The sequence below is a fragment of the Odocoileus virginianus genome, chromosome 23 (genome assembly GCF_023699985.2).
Source record: "Odocoileus virginianus isolate 20LAN1187 ecotype Illinois chromosome 23, Ovbor_1.2, whole genome shotgun sequence".
Lineage (NCBI taxonomy): Eukaryota > Metazoa > Chordata > Mammalia > Artiodactyla > Cervidae > Odocoileus > Odocoileus virginianus.
Genome location: NC_069696.1, coordinates 43,596,886 through 43,624,092, shown reverse-complemented (window position 1 = coordinate 43,624,092; position 27,207 = coordinate 43,596,886). Strand labels below are relative to the sequence as shown.

At 37.2% G+C, this 27,207-nt stretch overlaps 1 protein-coding gene and 1 pseudogene across 6 annotated transcripts in view; one reads left to right on the top strand and one right to left on the bottom strand.

The window, feature by feature from the left end:
* The window catches only part of CRY1 (cryptochrome circadian regulator 1), a 101,798-nt gene that overhangs the window by 34,215 nt on the left and 40,376 nt on the right, over positions 1 to 27,207 (bottom strand). For all 6 annotated transcript variants that reach the window (XM_070454005.1, XM_070454003.1, XM_070454004.1 and 3 more), the window contains exon 2: positions 10,306 to 10,414. In XM_070454005.1, the coding sequence (XP_070310106.1) occupies positions 10,306 to 10,414 (109 nt within the window). The remainder of the gene's footprint in view (positions 1 to 10,305; positions 10,415 to 27,207) is intronic.
* On the top strand, positions 24,138 to 25,972 carry LOC110131127 (T-complex protein 1 subunit eta pseudogene; annotated as a pseudogene).

Genomic DNA, 27,207 nt, shown 5'->3' with positions numbered 1-27,207 from the left:
AAGAATACTGGATTGGCATACCATTTCCTACTCAAGAGGATTTTCCGAACCTAGGGACCGAACCCTTGTCTCCTGAGTCTCCTGCATTGGCAGGCAGATTCTTTACCACTAGCACTACCTGGAAAGCCCTCTGTGCCCCCTAGCTACCTTTATTTGAATGAGAGATATTTTTAGAATTCCATTTAAAATTCCTCTATTAACTTTTTAGAAATAGCACTTTGTATACTGTTATTTTAGTCTACCTTCAAATAATATATTACAATTGAATGCTGTTAAGAATTTACATATACTTTCATTTATCTTTTTCCTACCTTATGTGATCCTGCAATAAATTTTATTTCATATGTGTGTCAAGTCCCAAGATATTGGTATTATTCCCTACAATTTATCAATATTAGTTGGCTTTAATCTGTCAGTGGTCTTCCGAAAATAGGACATATGAACGTACATAACTAAAAATAATGAAAACAGAGGTCTTTTATATTTACCCATGTATTTAGTGCTCTTTCTTCTTGCCTAGAATTCTTTAGCCTAGAATTATTTTCTTTCACCTAGCAGAATTTCCTTTAATATTAGTATTTTTTATAGTATAGATATGATGGGAAAAATTATTTCTGCTTTTTTGTGCCTAAAAATGCCTTCATTGTGCCTTCTCTTTTTAAAAAAATGAAAGTTTTTGCTAAGTAAATAGGGCTATTTCTAGTTTTTTAAAGCTGCCACTCCATTCTGTAAGAAAATACTGAACACTATTATCATGGTTCCCTGAATATATCTTTTATCCTCTAGCTGCTTATAAAATTTTCCATCTTTGGTTTTCAGTTAATCGATTATGATGTGACAAGATGTGATTTCCTTTATATTTATGTTGTTTGGGGTCTGTTGAGCTTCTTGGCACTGTAGGTTGATACCTTCCATCAATTTTGGAAACTCAATTATCTCTTCAAATATTTTTTTTCTGTCCCAATCTCTCTTTCCCTCTTTTCTTTAGGACTGTAAGTACACATATCTTAGGCCATTTACTATTGTTCCAGAGATCTCAAACACCCTATTCCCCTTTTAAAAAAATCTTCCTTCTCTTTGTGCTTCAGTTGGGATACTGACTGTCTTCAAGTTCAAGATCTTTTTTTCTGTGCTGTTCAATCCAGATATCCAATTAATGAACCCAATTAATGAATTCTTCATTTTGATAGTATGTTTCAGTTCTAAGATTTTATTTGGTCCTTTTTAATATTTTCCATTTCTGTATTAAATTACCATCTCTTCACATCATTTTTCACCTCTTGACTAGATTCTCTACTATCCTTGTTGTTCAGTAGCTCGGACATGTCCAATTCTTTGCGACCCATGAACTGCAGCATGCCAAGTTTCCCTGTCCTTCACCATGTCCCAGAGTTTGCTCAAACTCATGTCCATTGAGTCAGTGATGCCATCCAAGCAGCTCATCCTCTATCATCCCCTTCTCCTCCTGCCTTCAATCTTTCTTAGTACCAGCGTCTTTTCTAATGAGTTGGTTCTTCATATCAGGTGGCCAAAGTATTAGAACTTCAGCATCAGTCCTTCTAATGAATATTCAGAGTTGATTTCCTTTAGGATTGACTGGATTGATCTCCTTGCAGTCCAAGGGACTCTCAAAAATCTTCTCCAACACCACAGTTCAAAAGCATCAATTCTTCGGTGCTCAGCCTTCTTTATGGTCCAACTCTCACACCTGTACATGACTACTGGAAAAACCATAGCTTTGACTATACAGACCTTTGTCAGACCTCCACTATCTGTAGAATAACAATTGTAAAGTCCTTTTTTATCCTAATCCCAAGATCCACATGAACTGTGGGACTGTTTCTGTTTCCTTTTACTTGATTGCAAGTTATATATACTTGCTTCTTCATGTGTCTCATAATTAGTGATCATATGACAGACAATGGTATAAAAGATTAGAGACAGAATAAACAATATTTATCTCTAGAAAAGTACATAGTCTTTGCTCTGACTGATAGAAGTCAAATTGATGGAGTCTGTAATTGAGCCGGGTCTGGGCCTTGTTGCTGCTTTACTTAAATTTTATTCACCACTGGCTTCAAATATTTTGAAGGCAGGCAGGATTCAGATTCTCCTTCTACAGGGCTTAAGATCTGAATCGTAATAAGACTCCAGCTGTCTCTCTCTGCTTTACAGCTTGGGCACTAGCTTTACAAACCATATGACATTTCTCTTTGCTTTGCTGTCTACCCAGCAGCTTTGCTTGCTGAGGATTTCTCCTTGTTTTCCAACCCTGTCCCCTAATTTTCTGCACTTTTCGAGGCATCTTTCTACACTGATGTCCTGTCACCAGCTTCAGAGAACAGCTCCTTTGCACTAAGTGAATTCCTAGTGCACTTAAGAGGGATCCCTCTCAACCCTTTTGCTTCACCCCAGCCTTTGGCATGCTGCCACTGGTGCTTCATGAATGCACTGAAGAAAAGTACTGGAGAGTGGGTACAAACTTGCTCTGTGACTAGGGCTTCTTGGAATTCTAATCTGCCATGTCAGCACACATATTACCACAAAGACTTTGGTAAAATTTCAAAGAGTTTCTCTTTACTCTGAACTATGGTAAATTCCCTTCTCTTCCTGCTGTGATGCCAGGGGTGTAGCCATGTGTATCTTCTTTCCTATGAAAGGCCCATCCTCTAATGGAACTTAATTTATTAGGTTTATTTGTGTCATCACCTCTCTAATAGGTTAAAAACAAACAAACAAAAACTCTATGATACTAAGGCATATTTACTTTCCTTACATTATTAAGACAGGAGTGAATGGTCTACTGCAACTCTGCACATCTTAATCAGAAGTGGAAGTCTCTATCTACTCTTCACAGGTTTTATTTTTTATTTTTTAATACTTATCTATTTGTCTGCACTGTGACTTAGTTGTGGCAAGCGGGATCTTTGGATGCAGCATGTGGGATCTAGTTCCATTACCAGGGATTGAACCCAGGCCCCCTGCATTGTGAGTGTGGAGTCTTAGTCACTGGACCATCAGGGAAGTCCCAGCATAGGTTTCAACAGTAAATATAACAATAGGATTGTTACAGTATTAAAATATTTTCAAGTGAAATAAGTATACATTTCGCAATTTTAAGCACAAAGATTCCTATCTGTTTTTGTGTATCACAATTATTTGTTTAACCACTCAGAAGGCATAATATGAACTATTAAATGGATATAAAATTCTTACACAGTCACGAGTAATATTGTGAAAACAAGAAACATAAAATTTTATAGCAAAACAAAGTTATAAATCACAAACTTCCTTGGAGAAAGCATTTAAAGCAGTATAATTACATTAAAAAATGTTAGCTCACAAAATAACCAAAATATAATGAAGGTAAAGGTCTAAAAATTTCTGCCCATTCATCCATTACCCCTTCCTTTATTAAATAAATCTAAAAAAAAAAAAAAATCTAGTTTCAGGGTTTTAAACAGAATTTATATTTAAGGTTGCTAAATTTACTGCAGACTTCTCCCCTGAGCTCTGGAGTTGAATGACACTCAACAAACACATTTATATGTCTAAAAGGCATCTCAAACTTAAAATGTTAAAAATAATGAACTCCTAATTTTTCCCATGGAAAAGAAATGCAAAAAGGCAAAATGTTTGTCTGAGGAGGCCTTACAAATAGCTGTGAAAAGAAGAGAAGCGAAAAGCAAAGGAGTAAAGGAAAGATATTCCCATTTGAATGCAGAGTTCCAAAGACTAGTAAGGAGAGATAAGAAAGCCTTCCTCAGCGATCAATGCAAAGAAATAGAGGAAAACAACAGAATGGGAAAGACTAGAGATCTCTTCAAGAAAATCAGACACCAAGGGAACATTTCATGCAAAGATGGGTTCGATAAAGGACAGAAATGATAAGGACCTAACAGAAGCAGAAGATATTAAGAAGAGGTGGCAAGAATACACAGAAGAATTGTACAAAAAAGATCTTCACGACCCAGATAATCACGATGGTGTGATCACTCACCTAGAGCCAGACATCCTAGAATGTGAAGTCAGGTGGGCCTTAGAAAGCATCACTATGAACAAAGATAGTGGAGGTGATGGAATTCCAGTTGAGCGATTTTAAATCCTAAAAGATGATGCTGTGAAAGTGCTGCACTCAATAGGCCAGCAAATTTAGAAAATTCAGCAGTGGCCACAGGACTGGAAAAGGTCAGCTTTCATTCCAATCCCAAAGAAAGGCAATGCCAAAGAATGCTCAAACTATCGCACAATTGCACTCATCTCACACGCTAGTAAAGTAATGCTCAAAATTCTCCAAGCCAGGCTTCAGCAATACGTGAACTGTAAACTTCCAGATGTTCAAGCTGATTTTAGAAAAGGCAGAGAAACCAGAGATCAAATTGCCAACATCCAATGGATCATTGAAAAGCAAGAGAGTTCCAGAAAAACATCTATTTCTGCTTTACTGACAATGTCAAAGCCTTTCACTGTGTGGATCACAATAAACTGTGGAAAATTCTGAAAGAGATGGGAACACCAGACCACCTGACCCACCTCTTGAGAAACCTATATGCAGGTCAGGAAGCAACAGTTAGAATTGGACATGGACCAACAGACTGGTTCCAAATAGGAAAAGGAATACATCAAGGCTGTATATTGTCACCCTGCTTATTCAACTTATAGAGTACATCATGAGAAACGCTGGGCTGGAAGAAGCACAGGCTGGAATTAAGATTGCCAGGAGAAATATCAATAAGCTCAGTTATGCAGATGATACCACCCTTATGGCAGAAAGTGAACAGGAACTAAAAAGCCTCTTGATGAAAGTGAAAGAGGAGAGTGGAAAAGCTGGCTTAAAGCTCAACATTCAAAAAAACTAAGATCATGGCATCTGGTCCCATCACCTCATGGGAAATAGATGGGGAAACAGTGGAAACAGTGTCAAACTTTGTTTTTTGGGCTCCAAAATCACTGCAGATGGTGACTGCAGCCATGAAATTAAAAGATGCTTACTCCTTGGAAGAAAAGTTATGACCAACCTAGACAGCATATTAAAAAGCAGAGACATTACTTTGCCAACAAAGGTCCGTCTAGTCAAGGGTATGGTTTTCCCAGTGGTCATGTATGGATGTGAGAGTTGGACTGTGAAGAAAGCTGAGTGCCAATGAATTGATGCTTTTGAACTGTGGTGTTGGAGAAGACTCTTGAGAGTCCCTTGGACTGCAAGGAGATCCAACCAGTCCATCCTGAAGGAGATAAGTCCTGGGTGTTCATTGGAAGGACTGATGCTGAAGCTGAAACTGCAGTACTTTGGCCACCTTATGGGAAGAGTTGACTCATTGGAAAAGACCCTCATTGGGAGCAGGAGGAGAAGGTGATGACAGAGGATGAGACGGTTGGATGGCACCACTGACTCGATGGGCATGAGTCTGAGTGATCTCCGGGAGTTGGTGATGGACAGGGAGGCCTGGTGTGCTGCGATTCATGGGGTCGCAAAGAGTCGGACACGACTGAGCAACTGAACCGAACTGAACTGAATTTTTCCCTCAAGTTGTTCCTCCTAGAGTCTTCCTCATCTCACTGAATGGCAAACCACTGGGTCACTTGCCCAGGCTAAAAACCTAGAAGCTATCCTTGGACTCTCAAATACCACATATAAATAAACTCTATAGCCTCTATTTAAAAATGTATTTAAAACCCTACCATTCCTCAACCCCCCACTGCTCTTCCAGTCCTGGTCACCATCCTCGAGTTTCTGTATAACTGCCTTGGCCTCCTAAGTGACCCTTCTGCTTGACTCTTTACAGCATTTCCATTCAATTTCTATTCTGTACAGCCAGAGTGATTCTTCTAAAATGTAAGTGAAATCATGTCACTCCTCTACTCAGTGATCTCCCGTGGCATCCCATTTCACTCAGAGTAAAAGCCATAAAACATGGCAAAACCCTATGATCTGGCTCCTGCAATCTCTCTGACCATATCTCTTATTTTTGCTCACTGTGCTCCTTCTAGAGCACACTGGCCTCCTTGCTGTTCCTAAACAAGTCATGGGCCACATCTACATCAGGGCCTCTGTAACTGTGGCTCCCTCTGCCTGTGACACTCTTTCCCCATGTTGCAGTCACTCAGTAGCTTAAAACAACGGATTAATTTTCCAAGACTCTCAGTTAACTAGATGGTTCTTCTGTTGGTCTCACCTGGGCTCACTCATGTGCCTGCAATCAGTGGGCAGCTTGGCTGGTACCAGATGACCTAAATGACCTCTATCATACATTTCAGGCCTTGGGGCTGGCTGCTGGTTGGCCCATTCTCTCTTTAAGTGCATGCACGCTCAGTTGCTCAGTCATGCCTGACTCTTTGCAACCCCATGAACTGTAGCCCGCTAGGTTCCTCTCTCCATGGGACTTCCAAGGCAAGAATACTGGAGGAGGCTGTAATTTCCTACTCCAGGATATCTTCCTGACCCAGGGATTGAACCTGCATCTCTTGCATCTCCTGTGTTGGCAGGAGGATTCTTTACTACTGAGTCACCTGGGAAGCCCCACTCTACAGGTGGTCTCCCACAATTTGACATTCTAGCCCAGTCCTTACCCAGTACAAGGAGCATTCCAGTGGGCAAAGGTAGAAGCTGCAAGGTTGCTTGAGGCCTAGGATTTGGACTCCTTTGGCACTTAGTCAAAACAACATATAAGGCCAACCCAGATTTAAGGGGGTGGGGAAAAAAAGTCTACCCTTTGATGAACAACTTGCAAAATTTTGTGGATTCAATATATCACACCCCAGATACTTGCATGGCTCATCTCTTCATACATTTGCTCAAATGTCACCACATCAGTGAGGCCTTCTATGACTCCATATAAATTAACTACCCTTCCCTCACCTCGGGGCTTTCTTTCTCACATTTTATTTTAGCATCTACCATCACTTGACATTACATATTTATTTTATTATTGGTCTCTTTCCCAATACAGTGTAAGATCTGTGAAGGTAGGAAATTTCTCTTTGGTTCACCATTATGTCCCCAGCACCTTGAACACTGTCGTGTATACACAGCAGGCACTCAAGCAATACCTGACAAATGAATTATCTTATTCAAATGAGCATGTACCATGAAATAATAAAGAATCCAAAGAATCCAAAATGACTCAAAAAGCATAATATAAATTTAGGCGTGTGAAATGTTAGTGGCAGAGGATGAGATGGTTAGATAGCATCACTGACTCAATGGACAAGAATTTGAGCAAACTCCAGGAGACAGTGAAGGACAGGAAGGTCTAGTGTGCTACCCTAGCCCTAACCCTAATACAGTCCACGGGGTTGCAAACAGTCGGACATGACTTAGTGACTGAACAACGTTAGTGGCTTTATATGTTCTTCTTTGATTTATTCTGTGATTTTGAACAAAACATTTTATTATTCTTCAATATGTCCATCTATAAAGATTTAGACACATGTCCCTTGTTTCTTGGATATAATGAGAATTTTTTACACCAGTACTTTAAACTCTTCATAAAAAGCTTCTGCAGGCCCTAGAATATGCACTGCCTTAACAGCTTATCAGTCTGGCACCAAATGTAGACAATATAAGATTTAACTGCATAGTAATAATAATTTATGTAAGACACCTAAGCTTAATAGTGTCATTCAAGTTTTGCCTAGGCTAATGTCTGCTAAGTTTATCATTCCCTCAGTAGAACATGAAAAAACTACAACAAGTTTTTAAAAAAGCCATCTTGTCAGCTTACATTAAGTAGAATTTAACAGAAAAATTCTAAGTAGAAAACACATAAGAAAAAACAAGTTTATCAGATACAGGTGTGTGCAAATATATGTTTTAAAAAATGTTCTGGCCCCATTCCTAAATCTATTCAGTATAAACAGAATAAAACAAATGAATACTATAGAGAGGGTGTACACTAGAGGAGACATCAGTACTAAAATCACTGTCACTGTCCCATTAAATTAAAGGCACTGTTATCAGGTCTAAATCAGTTTTATCTCCAATGTGGGAAGAAGTTGAATTACTTACCCATTAAAAGTTCTCACTATTTGCTATACTAGAATAATAAAACCAGAAACAATAATGTAAATGAGTCAGCAAGTTACTGACAAAAGACTCTTCCTCCTCAGAAAAACTGGGGGTGTTAAGGGTCAGGGATAAGGAGACCTCCTTTTTATTGTGTACACACTTGGACTCATTTCTGAAATACATGCATACAGTACCTCTAAACAAAAACAGTAAAAATAAAAACAATACAATAAAAAGAGGAATTAACTCCCTCTATGTTCTGACATATTAAATAAACCTGAATGTTTTCATAAAATATATTTTATATGGGCTATATCAAAATCAAATAATAAGCACTCTAGGTATAGTAATATATATTCATGTATCTGTATTTTATGGCCTTTGTAGAAACCACTGCCTCTTTGTCAAAGTGAGAAGACAGGAAGCATAGCATCTAAATTCAGAAGACAGTCTGATCCAGTAATATGCTATTTCAGACAGAAGCAAGCTCAAAATAAAGAACACAAAAGACTCGCTTACTTAAACCATTTTTTTCAAAGCAGGTAAATAAATGTTTTGTTATTTTAAAGGTACTTAAAAATCCTCAAGATTCAATTTACTTATAATACATGGACTTAGATAGCGTTGAAGCAGTTATTCACATATACTTTATACATATGAGTTGCTGATCAACTATTACCATTGTTCCTCATATACTTTCTTCTTAGAGCTCTTGCACGTACCTAGGTTAAATTCTGACTAAGCAGCTATAGTAGTAAGAAAACTTGGTAAAATAAATTTTCACTAGCCACAACTGTTGCATTAGTCATGTCCTAAACATTAAAAATTTCTTTCATGCTGATGAAAAAAGGCAAGGTAGTGTTAATTAAATTCCCAGAATTGGGGATATTTCCACTCAGGAAAAGGAATTGTGCTCTTCTGCATTCGAAATAGAAACAATGCTATTATTAAAATTTGATGAATCAAACTGTTGTAAGAAAAAAACAGATATACATTAGGAATTCTAACTGCAGTAAATAGGAAGGGATGAACTAAGCCAGGAAACTCAGCCTGAGCACTTCCATGAGCTACTTTTATGACCTTAGTCAGCTCATTTAATCTCCTTAGGACTAAATTTTTCATGTGGACAAAATGGGGGAAAATAAGATCAGGAGATCTTTAAGATTCTACCAAGTTAAAAAAATTACAGTTTTGTAGCATGTCAATTGTTATAGTCCTTTGACTCAGAAAGTCTTACAAGAGTTATCCCACAAATGTACTAGCAAATGTGAGCAAAGACATGTATATTTGAACAAGGACATTCACTGACAGCATAACTTGAATTAGCAAAAGGCCTGTGGAAAAACAACTAAGTGTTCAATAGAAAGCTAGTGAAAGAAATGATATGCTCAGAAAATAAAAAATAGAACACAGATCATATGGTAATATAATCCAACAACTCTACTCCCAGTATTTATCTGAAGAAAACAAAGACATTAATTCAAAAAGATGTATGTACCTCAATGTTCACATCAGCATTATTTACAACAGCCAATATATGGAAGCAACCTAAGTGCCTGCCAACAGATGAATAATGATTTACACACACACACAGAGAAATATTATTCAGCCATAAAAAGAAAGAATGAAATCTTGCCATTTGCAACAGCACTGCAAATGGCAAGGCCTTGAGGACATTTATGCTAAGTGATAATAACTTTGCATGGGGTGTAATCAATAAAAATATTGAATCACTACACTGTATACCTGAAATATAAATTATAAGTCAATAATAATTTTTTTAAAAAGAAACTATAGCATATCTACACAATGGAATACTATGAAGCCATTTAAAAGACTGAGAAAGTAACATGGAATAATATCCAAAATATATGATTATGTGAATAAAGCATGGCATAGAACGATATAATAGCATGTTCTCATCTTGGTTTTAAAAACAGAGGATAGTAACATACACATAAACCACACAAATATATGTATATAAATATACATACATATATGCATTCTTCTTTATGCAAGGAATATTTCTAACACATACATAAGAAAGTGGTAGTAGCTGTTGCTTCTGAGAGGGGAACTAGCAGTTTAAAGTAGAAGAAAGATTTAACTTTTCAATGTAAATCATTTTTTTCACAGTCTGATTTCACACTGTCTGTGTAACATTTTCATTTAGGAAAAAACCCACATATATTTTATTTAAAAATTTTACATTTCCCATGCTAAAATTTAAATTACCCCCCAAAATGTGTCTTCTCTGACAGAAGACTTTTCTTTTAAGCAAAGATTTTTTTAATTACCTTGAAAAGCCGGGGAAACACATCTGCTGGTTGTCCACGAATCACAAATAGACGAGAGTTTAATTTCCGCAGATTGGCATCAAGGTCTTCAAGACATTGAAGCAAAAATCTAGAGAGAGGAAAATATTATATAAATTCTTCAAAATGTATATTTAGAAGATTTAAAGTAATAAAAAGTCATGTTATTCTAAAATTTGAAATGCCATCTCATCACTTTTTACCTCTTTATCATCTTCTTATTTCTAGCTGATAAAACCATTCTTATAAGTTTTAAAAATTATGGGACCAAAAAAAAACATATGGGACAAGTTTCTCAGTATTTTTAAATGAAGTTCCTAAATTAAATCACTAACTGCCATTAAATAATAGTGACTGTTAGCAAAGTTTAATTTGTAAACATAAAAATCATATAAAGAAATAAAATAATTAAATGAATCAATCTTATTGTTTAAACTTGGTGAAATAAATCCAAGTTAATATAGAAAAGCCACCTTGAAAAACCTAGGACACCTTTGGGAAAAAAAGAACACTTTTAACATCCTATTTAATCACTCTGACCAAGTGAATGAAAATTTGAACCCTTTATTAGGGGATGTTGTAACCATCTAAGAGAGAGAAGGAGTAAAGTCCATTTTCAAATTTCTAATAAAAATAAAGAATCTGGTAATAAATAGACGTTAAATTATGTGGCATTAACTCACCGAGTGTAGAGAATACCAAATTAATTTTTTCATAACGGGTTTCTGAGGAAGGTGGGGCTGTACATTTTTTCCAATGAAATTAGCATCATTAAGTCCTATGCCTAATAGATATCTCGGGAAATTCTGGGGTGGAGGCAGAAGACTGCTTACTTTGCATCTTCCATTGTGAAGAAATGGGGCAGTCCACAAGAGCAAATCCAAAATAGATGTCACCCCTGGAAGGTTCAACCTCCTTTGCCTCATGTTAATTTTCTCTAAGATTTCATGTATATTCTGTTCCTCTCGACCCTTGCTTCTTTTATGTTTTTCATTTTAAATATCTATCCATCTTTTCCACAGGCCTTGTGATCTTCCAGAATAATGACTATGCCTTACTTATGAGTAGGAGTGGTTAAAATGAAAAGAAAGGCATATTTCAGAATCACAATGATCAACATGGTAGCCACTAGGCATGTGTAGCCATTTAAACTAGTTAAAATTAAAATTTCAGTTCCTCAATCACACTTGCCATATATCAAGGCCTCTCAATAGCCACATGTGTGGCTACTAGTGACCATATTGGACAGCACACGTGAAGAATGCTTCCATCATTACAGAAATTTCTATTGAACAGCACTATTCTAGAAGATTATTCAGAATAGATCATTTTGTTCTCTTTGCCCATTCCAATCCCATCATTTCACCAAGAAAGTCTTGTTAATTTTCCACAGATGTAGTGATTAAGTGACATCAGTATAACTAATCAAATCTGATATTCTTTCCCCTTAGGAGTCATCATCTCTATGGGCTTAAGGAGTCAGAGTGCTATATTCACAAGGGTGTTAAAGCATCTCATCATTTTACCTTAGGAAGTCTAACAGTTGTCCTTCAAGAAATAGGAAATAAACATTTATATACTCACATTTATATTACGCCAAATCTTCTTTTTGTCTTGGTTTACAGTCACCTCCCTAATACACCACCCTTAATGCTCAAACCACCTGTACACAATTGCACTCATCTCACATGCTAGCCAAGTAACACTCAAAATTCTCCAAGCCAGGCTTCAACAGTACGCGAACCGTGAACTTCCAGATGTTCAAGTTGGATTTAGAAAAGGCAAAGGAACCAGAGATCAAATTGCCAACATCTACTGGATCATCAAAAAAGTGAGACAGTTCCGAGACAAACATCTACTTCTGTTTTATTGACTACGCCAAAGCCTTTGATTGTGTGGATCACAATAAATTGTGGTAAATTCTTAGAGAGATGGGAATACCAGACCACCTGACCTGCCTCCTGAGAAATCTGTACGCAGGTCAAGAAGCAACAGTTAGAACTGGACATGGACCAACAGACTGGTTCCAAATAGGAAAAGGAGTACATCAAGGCTGTATATTGTCACCTTGCTTATTTAACTTATATGCAGAGTACATCATGAGAAACACTGGGCTGGATGAAGCACAAGCTGGAATCAAGATTGCTGGGAGAAATATCAATAGCCTCAGATATGCAGATGATACCACCCTTATGGCAGGAAGCAAAGAAGAAATAAAGAGCCTCTTGATGAAAGTGAAAGAGGAGAGTGAAAAAGTTGGCTTAAAGCTCAACATTCAGAAAACTAAGATCATGGCATCTGGTCCTATCACTTCATGGCAAACAGATGGGGAAACAATGGCAACAATGAGAGGCTTTATTTTTGGGGGGCTCCAAAATCACTGCAGATGGTGACTGCAGCCATGAAATTAAAAGATGCTGGCTCCTTGGAAGAAAAGCTATGACCAACCTAGACAGCATATTAAAAAGCAGAGACTTTACTTTGCCAACAAAGGTCTGTCTAGTTGAAGCTATGGTTTTTCCAGTAGTCATGAATGGATGTGAAATTTGGACTATAAAGAAAGCTGAGTGCCGAAGAATTGATGCTATCGAACTGTGGTGTTGGAGAAGACTCTTGAGAGTCCCTTGGACTGCAAGGAGGTCCAACCAGTCCATCCTGAAGGAAATCAGTCCTGAATATTTATTGGAAGGACTGATGCTGAAACTACAATACTTTGGCCACCTGATGTGAAGAACTGACTCATTTGAAAAGACCCTGATACTGGGAAAGATAGAAGGCAGGAGGAGAAGGGGACATTAGAGAATGTGACGGTTGGATGGCATCACCGACTCAATGGACATGAGTTTGAGTAAGCTCCCGGGGTTGGTGATGGACAGGGAGGCCTGACGTGCTGCAGTCCATGGGGTTGCAAAGAGTCAGACATGACTGAGCAACTGAACTGAACTGATCCTAACCCACCACTACCAATGTGTAAATCCTTTGGGGAGAATATTGTTGCTGACTATTGTTGTTAAAGCAATATAAATGCATCTAAGTTTTGTAAAATTATCCATAACTATGAATAACATGTTGGTGTTAAATGTTTACTGGGAAGCAGATAATTTTCTGTATTTGCTTGGTAAAATAATTTTTAGACCCTGAGGTACTCAGATCAAAAATTAATAAGTTGAATGAACTAGCAATTTTAAAGTTTTCTTAAATTCAAACAGTACAAAACTAAAATGTCCTGGGAAGATAATCCATGGAAGAGATAATCCTCAAATCTCTTTTGTAGTTTGAGTTTCAGTATCTTCTCTACCACACCAGACAGTAAGTAGCAGAGTTCTCCACATTCTACATTTTGGGTAGAAAGGTTTTCATGTAGTACAAGTAGGTCAATGACAGATAATAAGATGGGAAAAGGAAAAAAAAAAGGACCTGATTAATTTATAAAATGAACTAGTAAGCCTCGATTAGTTAATAATTAGCCCTTTATTTTTCCCTTTCTTGTTCACAGTTGAATAAGCATTCTGAACGCTTTTCAATAAACACTCTATGAACCAAACAAACATTGTACAGGATGATGTGGACTAAAGCAATGGAAAAAGTTTTGCAACCAAAATTAACTTTGTTTTGGCATTTCATAAAACAAAGGGACAAATTGTATTTCAATATAGTGTTTTTCTCCAGTAGATGATGGCTTTTTTCTTCCATAGTATGTTTTCCTTCCATGGCTATTATTGTTTATATCACTGTAATTTAACATAAAAATTGCAGAGATACAGCAGATTCAAATATGTATTTCAGAAAATAATTGTGAAGGAAAGAAAAAGAGCAGCAAGGAGAAAACACGGTGCTGCTTTTCTCTGTTATAAGCCTTTCTATGCTATGACTTTTAAAACTACCACATATATTATTTTGATAAAATAAAATTTACTTTGCATATATCTACTTGTTACATGTGTATAAGAAAATAACTGCAAGGATAGTCATCATTCTATTAATAATAGCTACCCTGAGCACCAGAGAATTCATGTTTTCAAACTGTGGTGTTGGAGAAGACTCTTTAGAGTCCCTTGGACTGCAGGAGATCAAACCAGTCAATCCTAAAGGAAATCAACCCTGAATACTCATTGGAAGGACTTAGGCTGAAGCTCCAATATTTTGGTCACCTGATGCCAACAGCCTACTCATTAGAAAACACCCTGATGCTGGGAAAGAGTGAAGGCAGGAGAAGGGTATGACAGAGGATGAGATGGTTGGATGCATCACTGACTCAATGGACATGAGTTTGAGCAAACTTTGGGAGATGGTGAAGGACAGGAAAACCTCAAAAGTTGCATCCATAGGGTCACAAAGAGTTGGACACAACTGAGCAACTGAACAACAGCTATTAGGGAGAGGAAGTTTGGGGTGGGGGTGAAGAAGAGAGAACATACTTTTTTAAACTTCACAAAAGGTATAAAATTGATAATCAGCATATATTCCTTCAAAGTAGAACAAAATTGAAAAATATTATATATGATGGAAACCTGGTTTAACACATAATGAACATCTTTCAAAGCAACAGGCATACTTCTATGGCATCAATTTTCACAGTTTATGGTATCTCATTGCATAGATGTCCCATAATTTAATAATTAATAGCAACAAATCACTATCCCTCAACCAATCCTGGAAAGTTCTAATTTCCTAATGTGTTAAACTGGGATAGTAATAGGGTCCATATCATAGTATTGTTGTGAGAATTAAATAAGTTAATGTGCGTGAAGCTCTTAAAACAGTGCCTGACCCACGGTAAGCATGATTATATGTCTCATCATTCCTACAATAATTTTAGTCCCTTCCTTCCTACAATAATTCTACTTCTTGTTATCTCATGCTAGTATTATTTGCTCAATGCCTTAACATAGTTCTGCCTACCAATACCAAATTTTCCTGAGGCACACTTTCCTGTAAAAAGGTCTTCAAAGGTTCATTCACCTATAGAATAAAGAACAAATTATTTTGTTTGACTAACTTAGGGTTCCAGGTTCATTTTTCTGCCACTCCTCTTTCCCTTCTGCCAAACCAAACTACTTTCCCCACACACACATTCAATCTCCTGGAATTTGCTCCATGCTCTTCCCTTGTCCTGGAGCACCTTCCTAATTACCATCTCTATTTTCTGCTAATTTTCAGTCTTCCATATGAAAGTAATTTCTCCATCCCGTATACTGTCAAGGGACATAACATACCTCATCACAGAGAAACTTTCAGATCGTATGCTACATGATAGGTATCATATAGATCACCTTCCCCTCCTGAAGGATTTCAAATTAAGGATCTGTGTCTCATGCCTAACTACAGAGTTAACTTTATCTGTATTTTGGTTTCTGCATTTGGCAAACAAATTTCAATATGTGCCTTACACAGTTGCTGAAAAGATCAGAAATAGGAGAAAATGACCTACAGAAATGTCTGTAACATCTGTTGAAAGGATTTGTTCTTGTTCATTTTTTAAGTCACATCCAACTCTGTGACCCCATGGACAGTAGCATGCAAGGCTCTTCAGTCCACTATATCCTGGAGTTTGACCAAATTCATGAAAGGATTAGAAAAAGTACAAAATCACTAATACTTGGTAGATATTCATTAAACAGAAGTTACAATTATTCTCCCTTGGGAAAAATTTATGGTTTTGAAAAAATAACATGTATTTTTATATATAAATAACTGGGCATGACAACAGAAGACAATGAATTAGTTGGATGCCTACAACTAAATACACAATCATCTCGACTCTTAACCTTCCCTGAATGTGACTTTGAACAAAGGTTTGATGAAAATCTTTTCCACAAGGCAAGCAAATGTGAATATGAATTTATATACATACAGATACAGTGCAATTAAGACCCTGAATCAACTAATCTCTAAGCATATAATTCTTCCTTGATAACAGCATAAAATCTCCAATACGCTAAGTTCAAAGCATCAACTCATTGACAGGTAAGATTTCTTTTTAGTACTGAAGGAATAAAGTTACTTCAAAGAGTACTATATATATAAAGTCTAATCTTTCATCCTTGACCCTCATCAGGGAAGAGAGTGAGTTCTGCTAGAGTTCAGAATCAATGTGTTCCAGATCATATCAATTTCAACCTTTATATATTACAAATGCATGTACCTAAGTACAGGAATCCAGTGCTGAATGGACTGATTTAATACAATGAAATTATACACAGCTTGTAGGATTTCAGATCCTGGATCAGGGATTGAACTTGGGCCATGATAGTGAAAGCCTGGACTCCTAACCACCAGGCCAGGAGGGAACTCCCCATAAGGTACAGTTTAAATAGGAACATATTTTCAGACCTTATTCAATTTGGTGTGTTTACTGTTTTCTTGAAACCATATCCATTTGAAGTCTCAGTTAATAATGCTATTAACTACCGATACATGCACTGGGTTGATTTTTAAACAGGACAAATGTTAGTAAAACTCACTACACCCTTTTGCATAACCGTACTGCCTAACAGAAGAATAGTTCTGTTGATATTTAATTATTGAATACAGTATGAATTGTAGCACTTCACAATAAATTGAAGAGACGTTAGGTTAAGAAAATGTATTTCTTCACTTTAAATATTTTAAGGATTTTTTTAAAACCTCCAGTGATCACTACCTTATTGCTATTAGAAAAAATTACATGTGGTGAGTTCCCTTATACTGGTTCCAAAAGATGATTTCAACATGAATCAACAGAAATAGTTTCTTAAAGTAGGTCATTGCTATAGCAACCAGTGGGCAGTTTGGTATACTCCCGATAACAATGACCTACTTTCCAGCCTGTGCTAGAACAGCTTTATATAACTTGAATTTCTAGTTCTATCTATAAAACAGCCTAAAAAAGGCAATAGTAAGATATAACATAATCCCATTCCTGCTAAAAACAAGGCATTATGAATTAACATGTATTATACCAAAATAAAGCCATCTGGTTCTGTACTTTAGTTTATAAAATATATCTTTTCACATGCTCAACGATGAAAACTACACTTCGAATATCTCAACCAAAACAATTCACTGCTGACACTAGAGAACTGATTTACAGAATATAAATTAAGATCATTAAAACCACATGCAAAGTATCTTCTCTTTCTACTCTTCCTCCTCATGAAACAACAGTTAGATTTTTAAAAATAAAAAGTCTGGATATGTTAACTATAATAAAAGAAAAAATGGAGAGTCTCAGTCATTAAGCAGTCTATGGTGTTTCATTAGAAATTAAAAAATTATCAATATAAATAGTAATTTGTCTCCATAAATTGACTAAAGTTTACATATGCTTTTTTTCTGGTTTGTGACAAAATTTTAGTGTTCTTATCTAACTTAACTCAAATTATCAGAGTATTTGTGATATATACTTTCCCTGAAGAAAATAGTTTAATATTGAAAAAGGATTAAACATATACTTTAAAAGCAAACTTCATATTTTTCCAGGCTCTAATGGTTCATAAATCCATGGTCTGATACCACGACACAATGTCACTTTTTATAACAAATATTTTTCACTGCCTCTTTTAAATTCTGAAATTCATAGATAATATAACATCCTTATATACAATTTGAAAGCATTAATATAATGCTCCAATGTAACACATGAAGGAAGTTTAAGGAAAGTCATGTATATTTTAAACAGAAGTAACATTTACTTCCCATTAAGTACATATCTGGAGATGAAACAAAAAGATAGTGAATTAACTGGATGCCTACATACAGAATTATTTAAAATTCAACAGCTACAAAAACAGAATGACACAGCTGTATTATTGGTGACTAAAATACCACGAATAGTACTGCCTTTGGTAACATGCTTTTCTGTAATGTTAAGCAAGACTTTTAGTAAAGTTCTTGACAAAGTTCAGTCTTCCCTGATTCACATGGGTGATAAATATATTTTAGGAGCACTCAATGTATATTAAAATTGTGTAAAAAATAACTAAGGTTTATGAATTTAGGCTCTAGATTTTGAAGATCATGAATAAGTTTTTCACTTATATGAAACATTTAGTAGACTATTTGAAAGTTATGTGGGACTCAGAACAACTATTTATTTTGAGAGACTGTCCTGAGCATTGCAAGAAGTGTTCCATTCTTGGCCTCTCCACACTAAATCTACTAGGACCTTGCAAACACTGTGAACCCCCAAAATGCCCCAATAAACTCCTAAAATATCTTCTAAGCAGTGACATTATTAATTATTCACATAATTTTATTGATTTGATGAACACATGATAAATGATATGAAATGCCAACACTTATGGAGCTTAAAATCTAGAAAAGAAACATGAAAATGTACACGATACATATGAATATAACAGAACCTGTTATGGTAGAATGCAATATATAAGAGACACATATGAATATTATTAATTTGCTTTGAAAAATCAGGAGGGAGAAATCACTGCTGGATTTTTTTTTTTGAGATGGGGAGAAATTGAGGCAAAAAATTCCAAGGTGATGGTAGAAAGAGGTCTTGCAGTATCAATTTGATTGTAATAGATGAAGACAGGAAGGAAGAATCGGCTACAGAATTGTAACCTTCTTAAAGACCAGGACTAGGCCTTTCTCACCAGTTTTAATTGGTCAGAGAAGGTCCCAAGGCCAAGCCAAACTTCAAGAAGATAGAATCATAAATTTTCTGTAAGTTAACAATATCTACCACAATATTCAAACCAACACTGATACATATGTATTCATATTTTTTAATGAAGGGTATATTATCGCAGCACAGAAGAAATCAAACTGTGTATGGGGGCAGAGGAAAGGAGATAGGAGGCATGAGCAAGAAAACATTTGAGCAGAGTTTGGAATCAACAGGTGTTGATCATGAGGATCAAGTAGCAAAGGGCATTCAAAGCAGAGAAAACAGTATCCTTAAGTCAAGAACTTCAAAAGGGGACTTACCTGGTAGTCCAGTGGCTAAGATTCTACATTCCCAATGCAAGGAACCTGGGTTCCATCTCAGGTTGGGGAACTATATCCCACATGCAGCAACTAAGACCCAGCACAGCCAAATAAATAAATAAATATTTTTAAAAAAGAAAGAAATTCAAAAGAACTGTGTATGTTTGGGTGAGGGAAGGATGGCTAGTGAGCAACTGGGAGAATGTATCCTACTTTCTAACACTAAACTATTTCCCTCCAACACAAGTGTTAACATTTCAAAAAATATTCAGAATCAATGTCAAAAGAAACCTACAAACTTCTGTTGCTGACAGGACACTGGATTAAGATACTTACTAACAACAAGTTAACAAAAATAAATAAATAAAACTTTTAAACATAATTCACTGGACTGCCCCAAAAGTAAGGAGTCATAAAGAGGCTAAGCAGAGTGCTATGGACAGCTTTAGCCTTGAGGATTTCTACAGATTCCTGGAAACCTTGAACATAATCCAGGTTAAGGAGGACAGGAGACAAAGCCCAGGCCCACTCAACTGAAAAAACTAATAAAAGACCCTCAGTATTATGCCTGAGCTTTAAAGAGCCCCATGCACAGCCCAACTGTGCATTAGATATAAACCTTAACAGGGCAGACTAGGACAGGGAGGAAACTTGCCGGTCTCTACTTAGTTAGAGTTCAAAGAAAATAAAATCTCCCATTCCTGAATGGAAAGGTTAAACATAGTGATTTTACAGTAGACAAAACTGGCAAACACTTCCTTAACCACATGATCAGAGCAAACATCACCAGTGATAAGTCAGCCGGGTACTAGGTACATCTTTTTTTTTTTTTTCAGGTACATCTTGATCTAATACGATGAGATATTTTTTGGTGATATTTTCCACAAAGCAATAATCCCACTCTAAAGATGAGAAAAACATCAGACAAAACTAAACTGAGGCTGGCTATTCTATAAGACAGATGACTAAATAAAAAATGTCATAAAAAGCAAGGGACGCCTGAGGAACTGGCACAGAACAGAGGAGCCTAAGTGCAATGTGGTATTTTGGATAGAATCCTGGAACAGAAAAAGAACATTAGAGGAAATATGAATATAGTCCAGAATTTAGCTAGTGCTATGATTTGTTAGTTTTGACAAAAATGTGGTGTTAATGTTAAGATGTTAATATCGGGGAAAACTGGGTACAGAGTAATCAGGAACTCTCTATATTATATTTTCACATTTTCTACAAACTTAAAATTATTTATTTTATTTAAAAATTCTAGTGCATCCCCCCCCCCAAGCATAATCTCAATGGAAATTCATGGAATTTAAGTGGTACCAAATACCTCAAGCATATCATTGCATTTAATGTGGTCCCAGGTTGGTTATGATCTGAGATAATTGCTAAAACAAAGTATAAATACTCTCTGGATTCTCAACTTCAACCAACACTTCATTTTCTACAGAAAAAGTTCTACCAAAAATCAATCAATCAACCAACCAACAAATCAATCATAAAATACATAAGGAAACAAGAATTTATTTCACAAGTTGCAGAATGAGAGGCCTAAAATTTACTGAGAATTTTCCAGAACCACCAAAAGATAGCAATTCAAGAAGTTCATGAATCTCATGCAGGGTAAGAAGAGAGGGACATGGAGCTAGAGATGGGAGGTGCAATGGAGAGAAGGGAAAATAAAAAATAGAAAAAAGAACAGATAAAAATGAGCAGAGATACACAGATGGGGAGGTGAGACATAGAGAAAGATCCACATCTAAATATATCATACTGAAACTACGCAAAACAAAAGAAAAACACATAAGACATAAGGCAGTCAGAGAACACTATACCCAATCAACAGAGAACATTTATTCAAGTATAAATGTAATACTCATGAAAATTGACCTATACTAGGTCATAACACTATCAACAAATTTAAAGGAACTGGTATCTAGCATACATTCTGAAATTAAAAAACACTTCTTCAAACAATTCATAGGACAAAGAGCATCACAATGGATTTCAGGAAATACCTAAAACTGACTGATAATGAGGAAAATATATTGAAAATGTACAGAATACAAAACAATAAAAAAAATGGCATATAAAGGCTTAAATGCTTACATTAGAAAAAGACTTTATTGAGTTAGGAAAACAGCAGAATAAATAAGTCCTAAAAAATATTAACATAAAGAAGGAAATGATCTCTTTCCAGCCAGCACTGAGCAACAGGCATTTTTCTGGACAACTGGTACAAGCACCACAAGACCAGGAGCAAGAAAGCCCTACCATGGGAAGCAGAAGTATGAGCTGAGAATCCCTGCTGCCAACACTAAGATTGATGCTGGCCTCTAACACACAGTCCATGTTCAGGGAGGCAACAAGAAATACCGTATCTTGAGGCTGGACATGGGGAAATTTTACTGAGGCTTGGAGTGTTGTATGTGCAAACGAGGATTAAAGATGTTGTTCACAGTGCATCCAATGATGAACACCCCCAAAATCTGATTTCTGGGGATAAGATTTCTCAGGATAGCTCTAAAGAGCCAACACAGCTTGGTAGGGACTGTATTCCAAAACAGGCAGGAGATAAATCTTCTGATTCCTGAACAAGGAAGGACTTGAGCCATCCGGGCGATGGGAATTTCCCTGGTGGCTTGGAGGTTAAAGCATCTGCCCGCAATGCGGGAGAGCTGGGTTCAATCCCTGGGTCGGGAAGATCCCTTGGAGAAGGAAATGGCAACCCACCCCAGTATTCTTGGCTGGAGAATCCCATGGACAGAGGAGCCTGATGGGCTACAGTCCGTGGGGTCACAAAGAGTCGGATGTGACTGAGCACACACACACTTTCACTTTTCACAGCGCATCCAACGATGAGCTGGTCAGTACTAAGACCCTAGTGAAGAACTGCATCTTGCTCACTGACAGCACACTATTCTGACAGAGGTAGGGGTCCCACTATGCACTGCCTCTGGGCTGCAAGAATGGAGACAAGCTGACTCTCAAGGAAGAAGGGATTTTAAACAACAACAATAAAAAATGATCTAAGAAAATTCAGAAGAGATATGATGAAAAGAAGAATGCCCAAATCAGCAGTCTTCTGGAGGAGCAGTTTCAGGAAGGAAAGCTTCTTGCATGCAGTTTCAAGACAAGGCCAATGTGGCCAAGCAGATGACTATGTGCTAGACAGCAAGGAGCTGAACTTCCATCTGAGGAAAATCAAGGCCTGGAAAGGCAAACAAATCCTCCTCCCTCATACCTTAGCTCAAGTAATAAAGGTATTTATTGTTCTAAAACAGAAGAAAAAGGAAAGAAGGAAATGATCAAAGAAAAACGAAAAGCAGGAATTGGTGAAAAGACAATATATATATAATAGAAACAAACCAAAATTTATTGCTTGAAGAAACAATATTATAAATATCTGACAAGGTAAATGAAGGGAAAAATTGAGAGAAGGTGAAATAAACAATATTAAGAATAAAAAAGAAGAGGGACTTACCTGGTGACCCAGTGGTTAAGACTCTGCACTCCCAATTCAGGGACCACAGGTTAAAAAAAAATTAAAATGAGGATATAATCTCAAATACTGCAAGGGTTAAGTGGAAAATAAGACAGTATGAACAATTTTAAGGAAATAAATTTGAAAACTTTAATAAGGTGGATAAATTCCTTATCAAAAGTTACTCGGGAAGAAATTTAAAACTCACCAGAACTGACTCAAGAGCAAAAAAAGAACATGAAATGATCTCACAGCTATTAAAGAGACTGAATTCATGGTTAAAAATCTTACATGGAAATCATAAGAGTGAGTCAGTTATACAGATGAATTGTACCAAACATTCATAAAACAGTTTTAATTTTATAGAAGATTCTAACCTCATACTGAGTATAGACAAAAAGGAACACTCCTCAACTGACTTTATGAGATGTTATTACCTGGATGTCAAAATCAGAACAGATGCAGAAAGAGTAACTATTAAAATTCAATTTCCATTTTGCCTCAACAAACCAGGACTAGAGGGTAACCTCCTTAATGGTGAAAAGGGCATTTACAAAAAAGTACAGAAAACATTCTATTTAATGGCAAAATGTTTGAAGTATTTCTTTCAGGACTAGGAAGAAGACAAGGATGCCTGCCACTGTTTCTATTCAACTTGGTACTAGCAGGACTAACAATAGAGTAATAAGATCAAGAGATAAAAGGAAATGAAGAAACAAAAGCACAGTTATTTACAGATGGCATGAGAGTTGATACTATCAATATACAGAAAATTATTAAAATTAATACTTAGAGTTTAAATGGGTCAGGATCACTCAATATCTGGAATCAATTTATACTAATACAACCTATGTAACTTAAGCCTCCCTGATCTCAAAAATCACACAAAGCTATTTATAACCTAGAACTCTTACTCCTTGTCTATTTTTAGAAACCACAGCATTATGACTCTACCAGGTTAGGCCAAAATCAAGTATAAGATGTACTTCTAGGCTTTAAAGGATTTACATACAACTAAATAAAATCTAACACGTGTTCAAAAGCATGCTTTTCCAGATCTATGTGTAATGCGTCTCAGTAGTCTGTCTTATTTGAAATTTCCCTCTCTCTGAAAAAGACTGGTTACATGTAAATTATATCTCAATAAAGCTGGGGAAAAAAGATTTAATAATATTTTTATTTTCGTCTGTGGAAAATAAGGTTCGTGGTTACCAGAGAGGACAGAACACAAAAAAAGGCAAACGGGGTCAACTGTATGATGACTGTTTTAGTGATGAGCATGCTACAGTATACACATAAACTGAATCATGACATACAAATGAAACTTCTGTGTTATAAACCAAGTTACCTCAATAATAATTTTAAAAGATAGGAATCCTTTAAAAGGTTTTGTGCAGGGGGTTGCTGGGCGTCCCGGGCGCGGAGAAGAGGAGTAGCCGGCCACTGGATAAGCTTACAAGATGATGCCCACACCAGTTATCCTGTTCAAAGAGGGGACTGATAGCTCCCAAGGCATCCCCCAGCTTGTAAGTAACATCAGTGCCTGCCAGGTGATTGCTGAGGCTGTCAGAACTACCCTGGGCCCCCGTGGTGTGGACAAGCTCATTGTGGATGGCTGAGGCAAAGCAACAATTTCTAATGATGGGGCCACAATTCTGAAACTCCTTGATGTTGTCCATCCTGCAGCGAAGACTTTAGTGGACACTGCAAAATCCCAAGACGCTGAGGTTGGTGATGGCACCACCTCAGTGACCCTGCTGGCTGCAGAATTTCTGAAACAGGTGAAACCCTACGTGGAGGAAGGTTTGCACCCACAGATCATCATCCGAGCTTTCCGCACCGCCACACAGATGGCAGTTAACAAGATCAAAGAGATCGCCGTGACTGTGAAGAAGGAAGATAAAGTGGAGCAGAGGAAGCTGCTTGAGAAATGTGCCATGACTGCTCTAAGCTCCAAGCTGATCTCCCAGCAGAAAGCCTTCTTCGCTAAGATGGTGGTGGATGCAGTGATGATGCTTGATGATTTGCTGCAGCTTAAAATGATTGGAATCAAGAAGGTGCAAGGTGGAGCCCTAGAGGAATCCCAGCTTGTTGCTGGTGTCGCATTCAAGAAGACTTTCTCTTATGCTGGGTTTGAAATGCAACTCAAAAAGTACCATAATCCAATGACTGCCCTTTTAAATGTTGAGCTCGAACTGAAAGCTGAGAAAGATAATGTGGAAATCAGAGTCAACACAGTTGAGGATTATCAGGCAATTGTTGATGCTGAGTGGAACATTCTTTATGACAAGTTAGAGAAGATCCATCATTCCGGAGCCAAAGTTGTCTTGTCCAAACTCCCCATCGGGGATGTGGCCACCCAGTACTTTGCTAACAGGGACATGTTCTGTGCTGGTCACGTGCCAGAGGAGGACCTGAAGAGGACAATGATGGCTTGTGGAGGCTCCATCCAGACCAGTGTGAATGCGCAGTCATCAGATGTTCTGGGCCACTGCCAGGTCTTTGAAGAGACTCAGATTGGAGGCGAGAGGTACAATTTCTTCACTGGCTGCCCCAAGGCCAAGACATGTACTATCATCCTCCGTGGTGGTGCAGAGCAGTTTATGGAGGAGACAGAGCAGTCCCTGCACGACGCCATCATGATTGTCAGGAGGGCCATCAAGAATGATTCAGTGGTGGCTGGTTGTGGTGCCATTGAGATGGAGCTCTCTAAGTACCTACAAGATTACTCAAGAACCATTCCAGGAAAGCAGCAGCTACTGATCAGGGCCTATGCCAAGGCCTTGGAAATTATCCCACGCCAGCTCTGGCTGGCTTTGATGCCACAAACATCCTCAACAAGCTACGGACTCGGCACGCCCAGGGGGGCATGTGGTATGGGGTGGACATCAACAATGAAGACATTGCTGACAATTTTGAGGCCTTTGTGTGGGAGCCAGCAATGGTGCGGATCAATGCCCTGACTGCGGCCTCCGAGGCTGCGTGCCTTATCATGTCTGTAGATGAAACCATCAAGAACCCTCGCTCGACAGTGGATGCTTCCCCAGCTGCTTGCCGGGGCCGAGGTCGTGGCTGCCTTCACTGAGAGGTTCCCCAGCCCTCACACGAGTGGCCGGCAGCCTGTGCTTACTCTGTCTTGGTCAGATATTACAAGGAAGGGGTAGTATTTGGCCCACTCTCTTCTCACTGGAGGTTATTTAATAAAACTTCAAAGACTTAGAAAAAAATAAAATAAAAGGTTTTGTGCAAAGATTGGGACATGATATGATAACTTGTAGAATAATCTCTTGGACTGATGGGTGGAAAATGAGTATCAGCAAAGGGTAGAAATAGGATAACTACTGAGGAGACTACTATACTATCCTAGAGAAGAGATGATGGTGCCATGAATAGGAGTGGTAATAGTGCAAATGATAAGAGCGGTTGGTATCTGGGTAGATGTTCAAGAAGTAATGCAAAGGAAGTGGGATTGTTAAATCTGGAGTCTAAGAAGTGTGATTGCAAGATACAAAACTGGAATTCATTAGCACATATATGGCAGTCATAAGGAGAAAGGAAAAGAAATGATGGAAGAAAAGGACCTTCACTTTGAATGGATAGAAGCAATGACAGGACAGAAAGAAGGCTGGAGAGACAGAAGAAAAAGAAGAGAAAGGATGGAATGAGGTCTGGATATACAGAAGCAGAGGATAAATATGTGTATTTCTAGAAGGAAATATGGGAAGAATGACTGATGGAAGAAAGGGAGGGGGAGAAGACAGATAAATGGGATAAAGATGTAATAATATATGAGAGAAGTAAGGATACATGACAGAAAGAAGCAAGAGCATATGGTACAGAGAAGTAAAGACTGATGGGATAAAGAAGAAAGAATCAACAAAGGAGGATAGAGAAAAGGGTGAGATGGTAAAGGGTCAAAAAAAAAAAAAAGGAGAAAGGATAACATGGAAATCAAACTGAAATTTGAGAATCCTAAGTCTGATGCAATTCTCAGGAACAAAAGGGGTTAATTTTATGTAATTACTAGTAAGTGAGTTATGAATCAGTCATAGACCTCAAACGCATCCCACTAATTTCATAGTTGAAAATAAGAAACGTCTCATCTTTATAGATGCTATATAACTATTTACAGAAGTTGTTCTATGCTTCGAGAGAGAACTATAAGTGAAACTAAATGAACCCAAAGTATTATCCTGTCACTTATTTGGTAAACAGACTCATTTGGGTTCACATTAACTTTTAGTCTCTTTAGAGATATTTGAGAGTCAATTACTATTAGTAATAAATGTGAAGTTATATTCTCAGGTACTTTCTTTCATTCATACAACCAACATCTGGGTATCTACACAGGACACCAAAAAATAAATCCAGGATTCCAGTTCTTGGAGTCTCCAAGTTCAATGAGGGAGTATATTCGATAAGATATACACATTTATTATTCTATTAATACGTCATATTATTAAAGTCCCTAA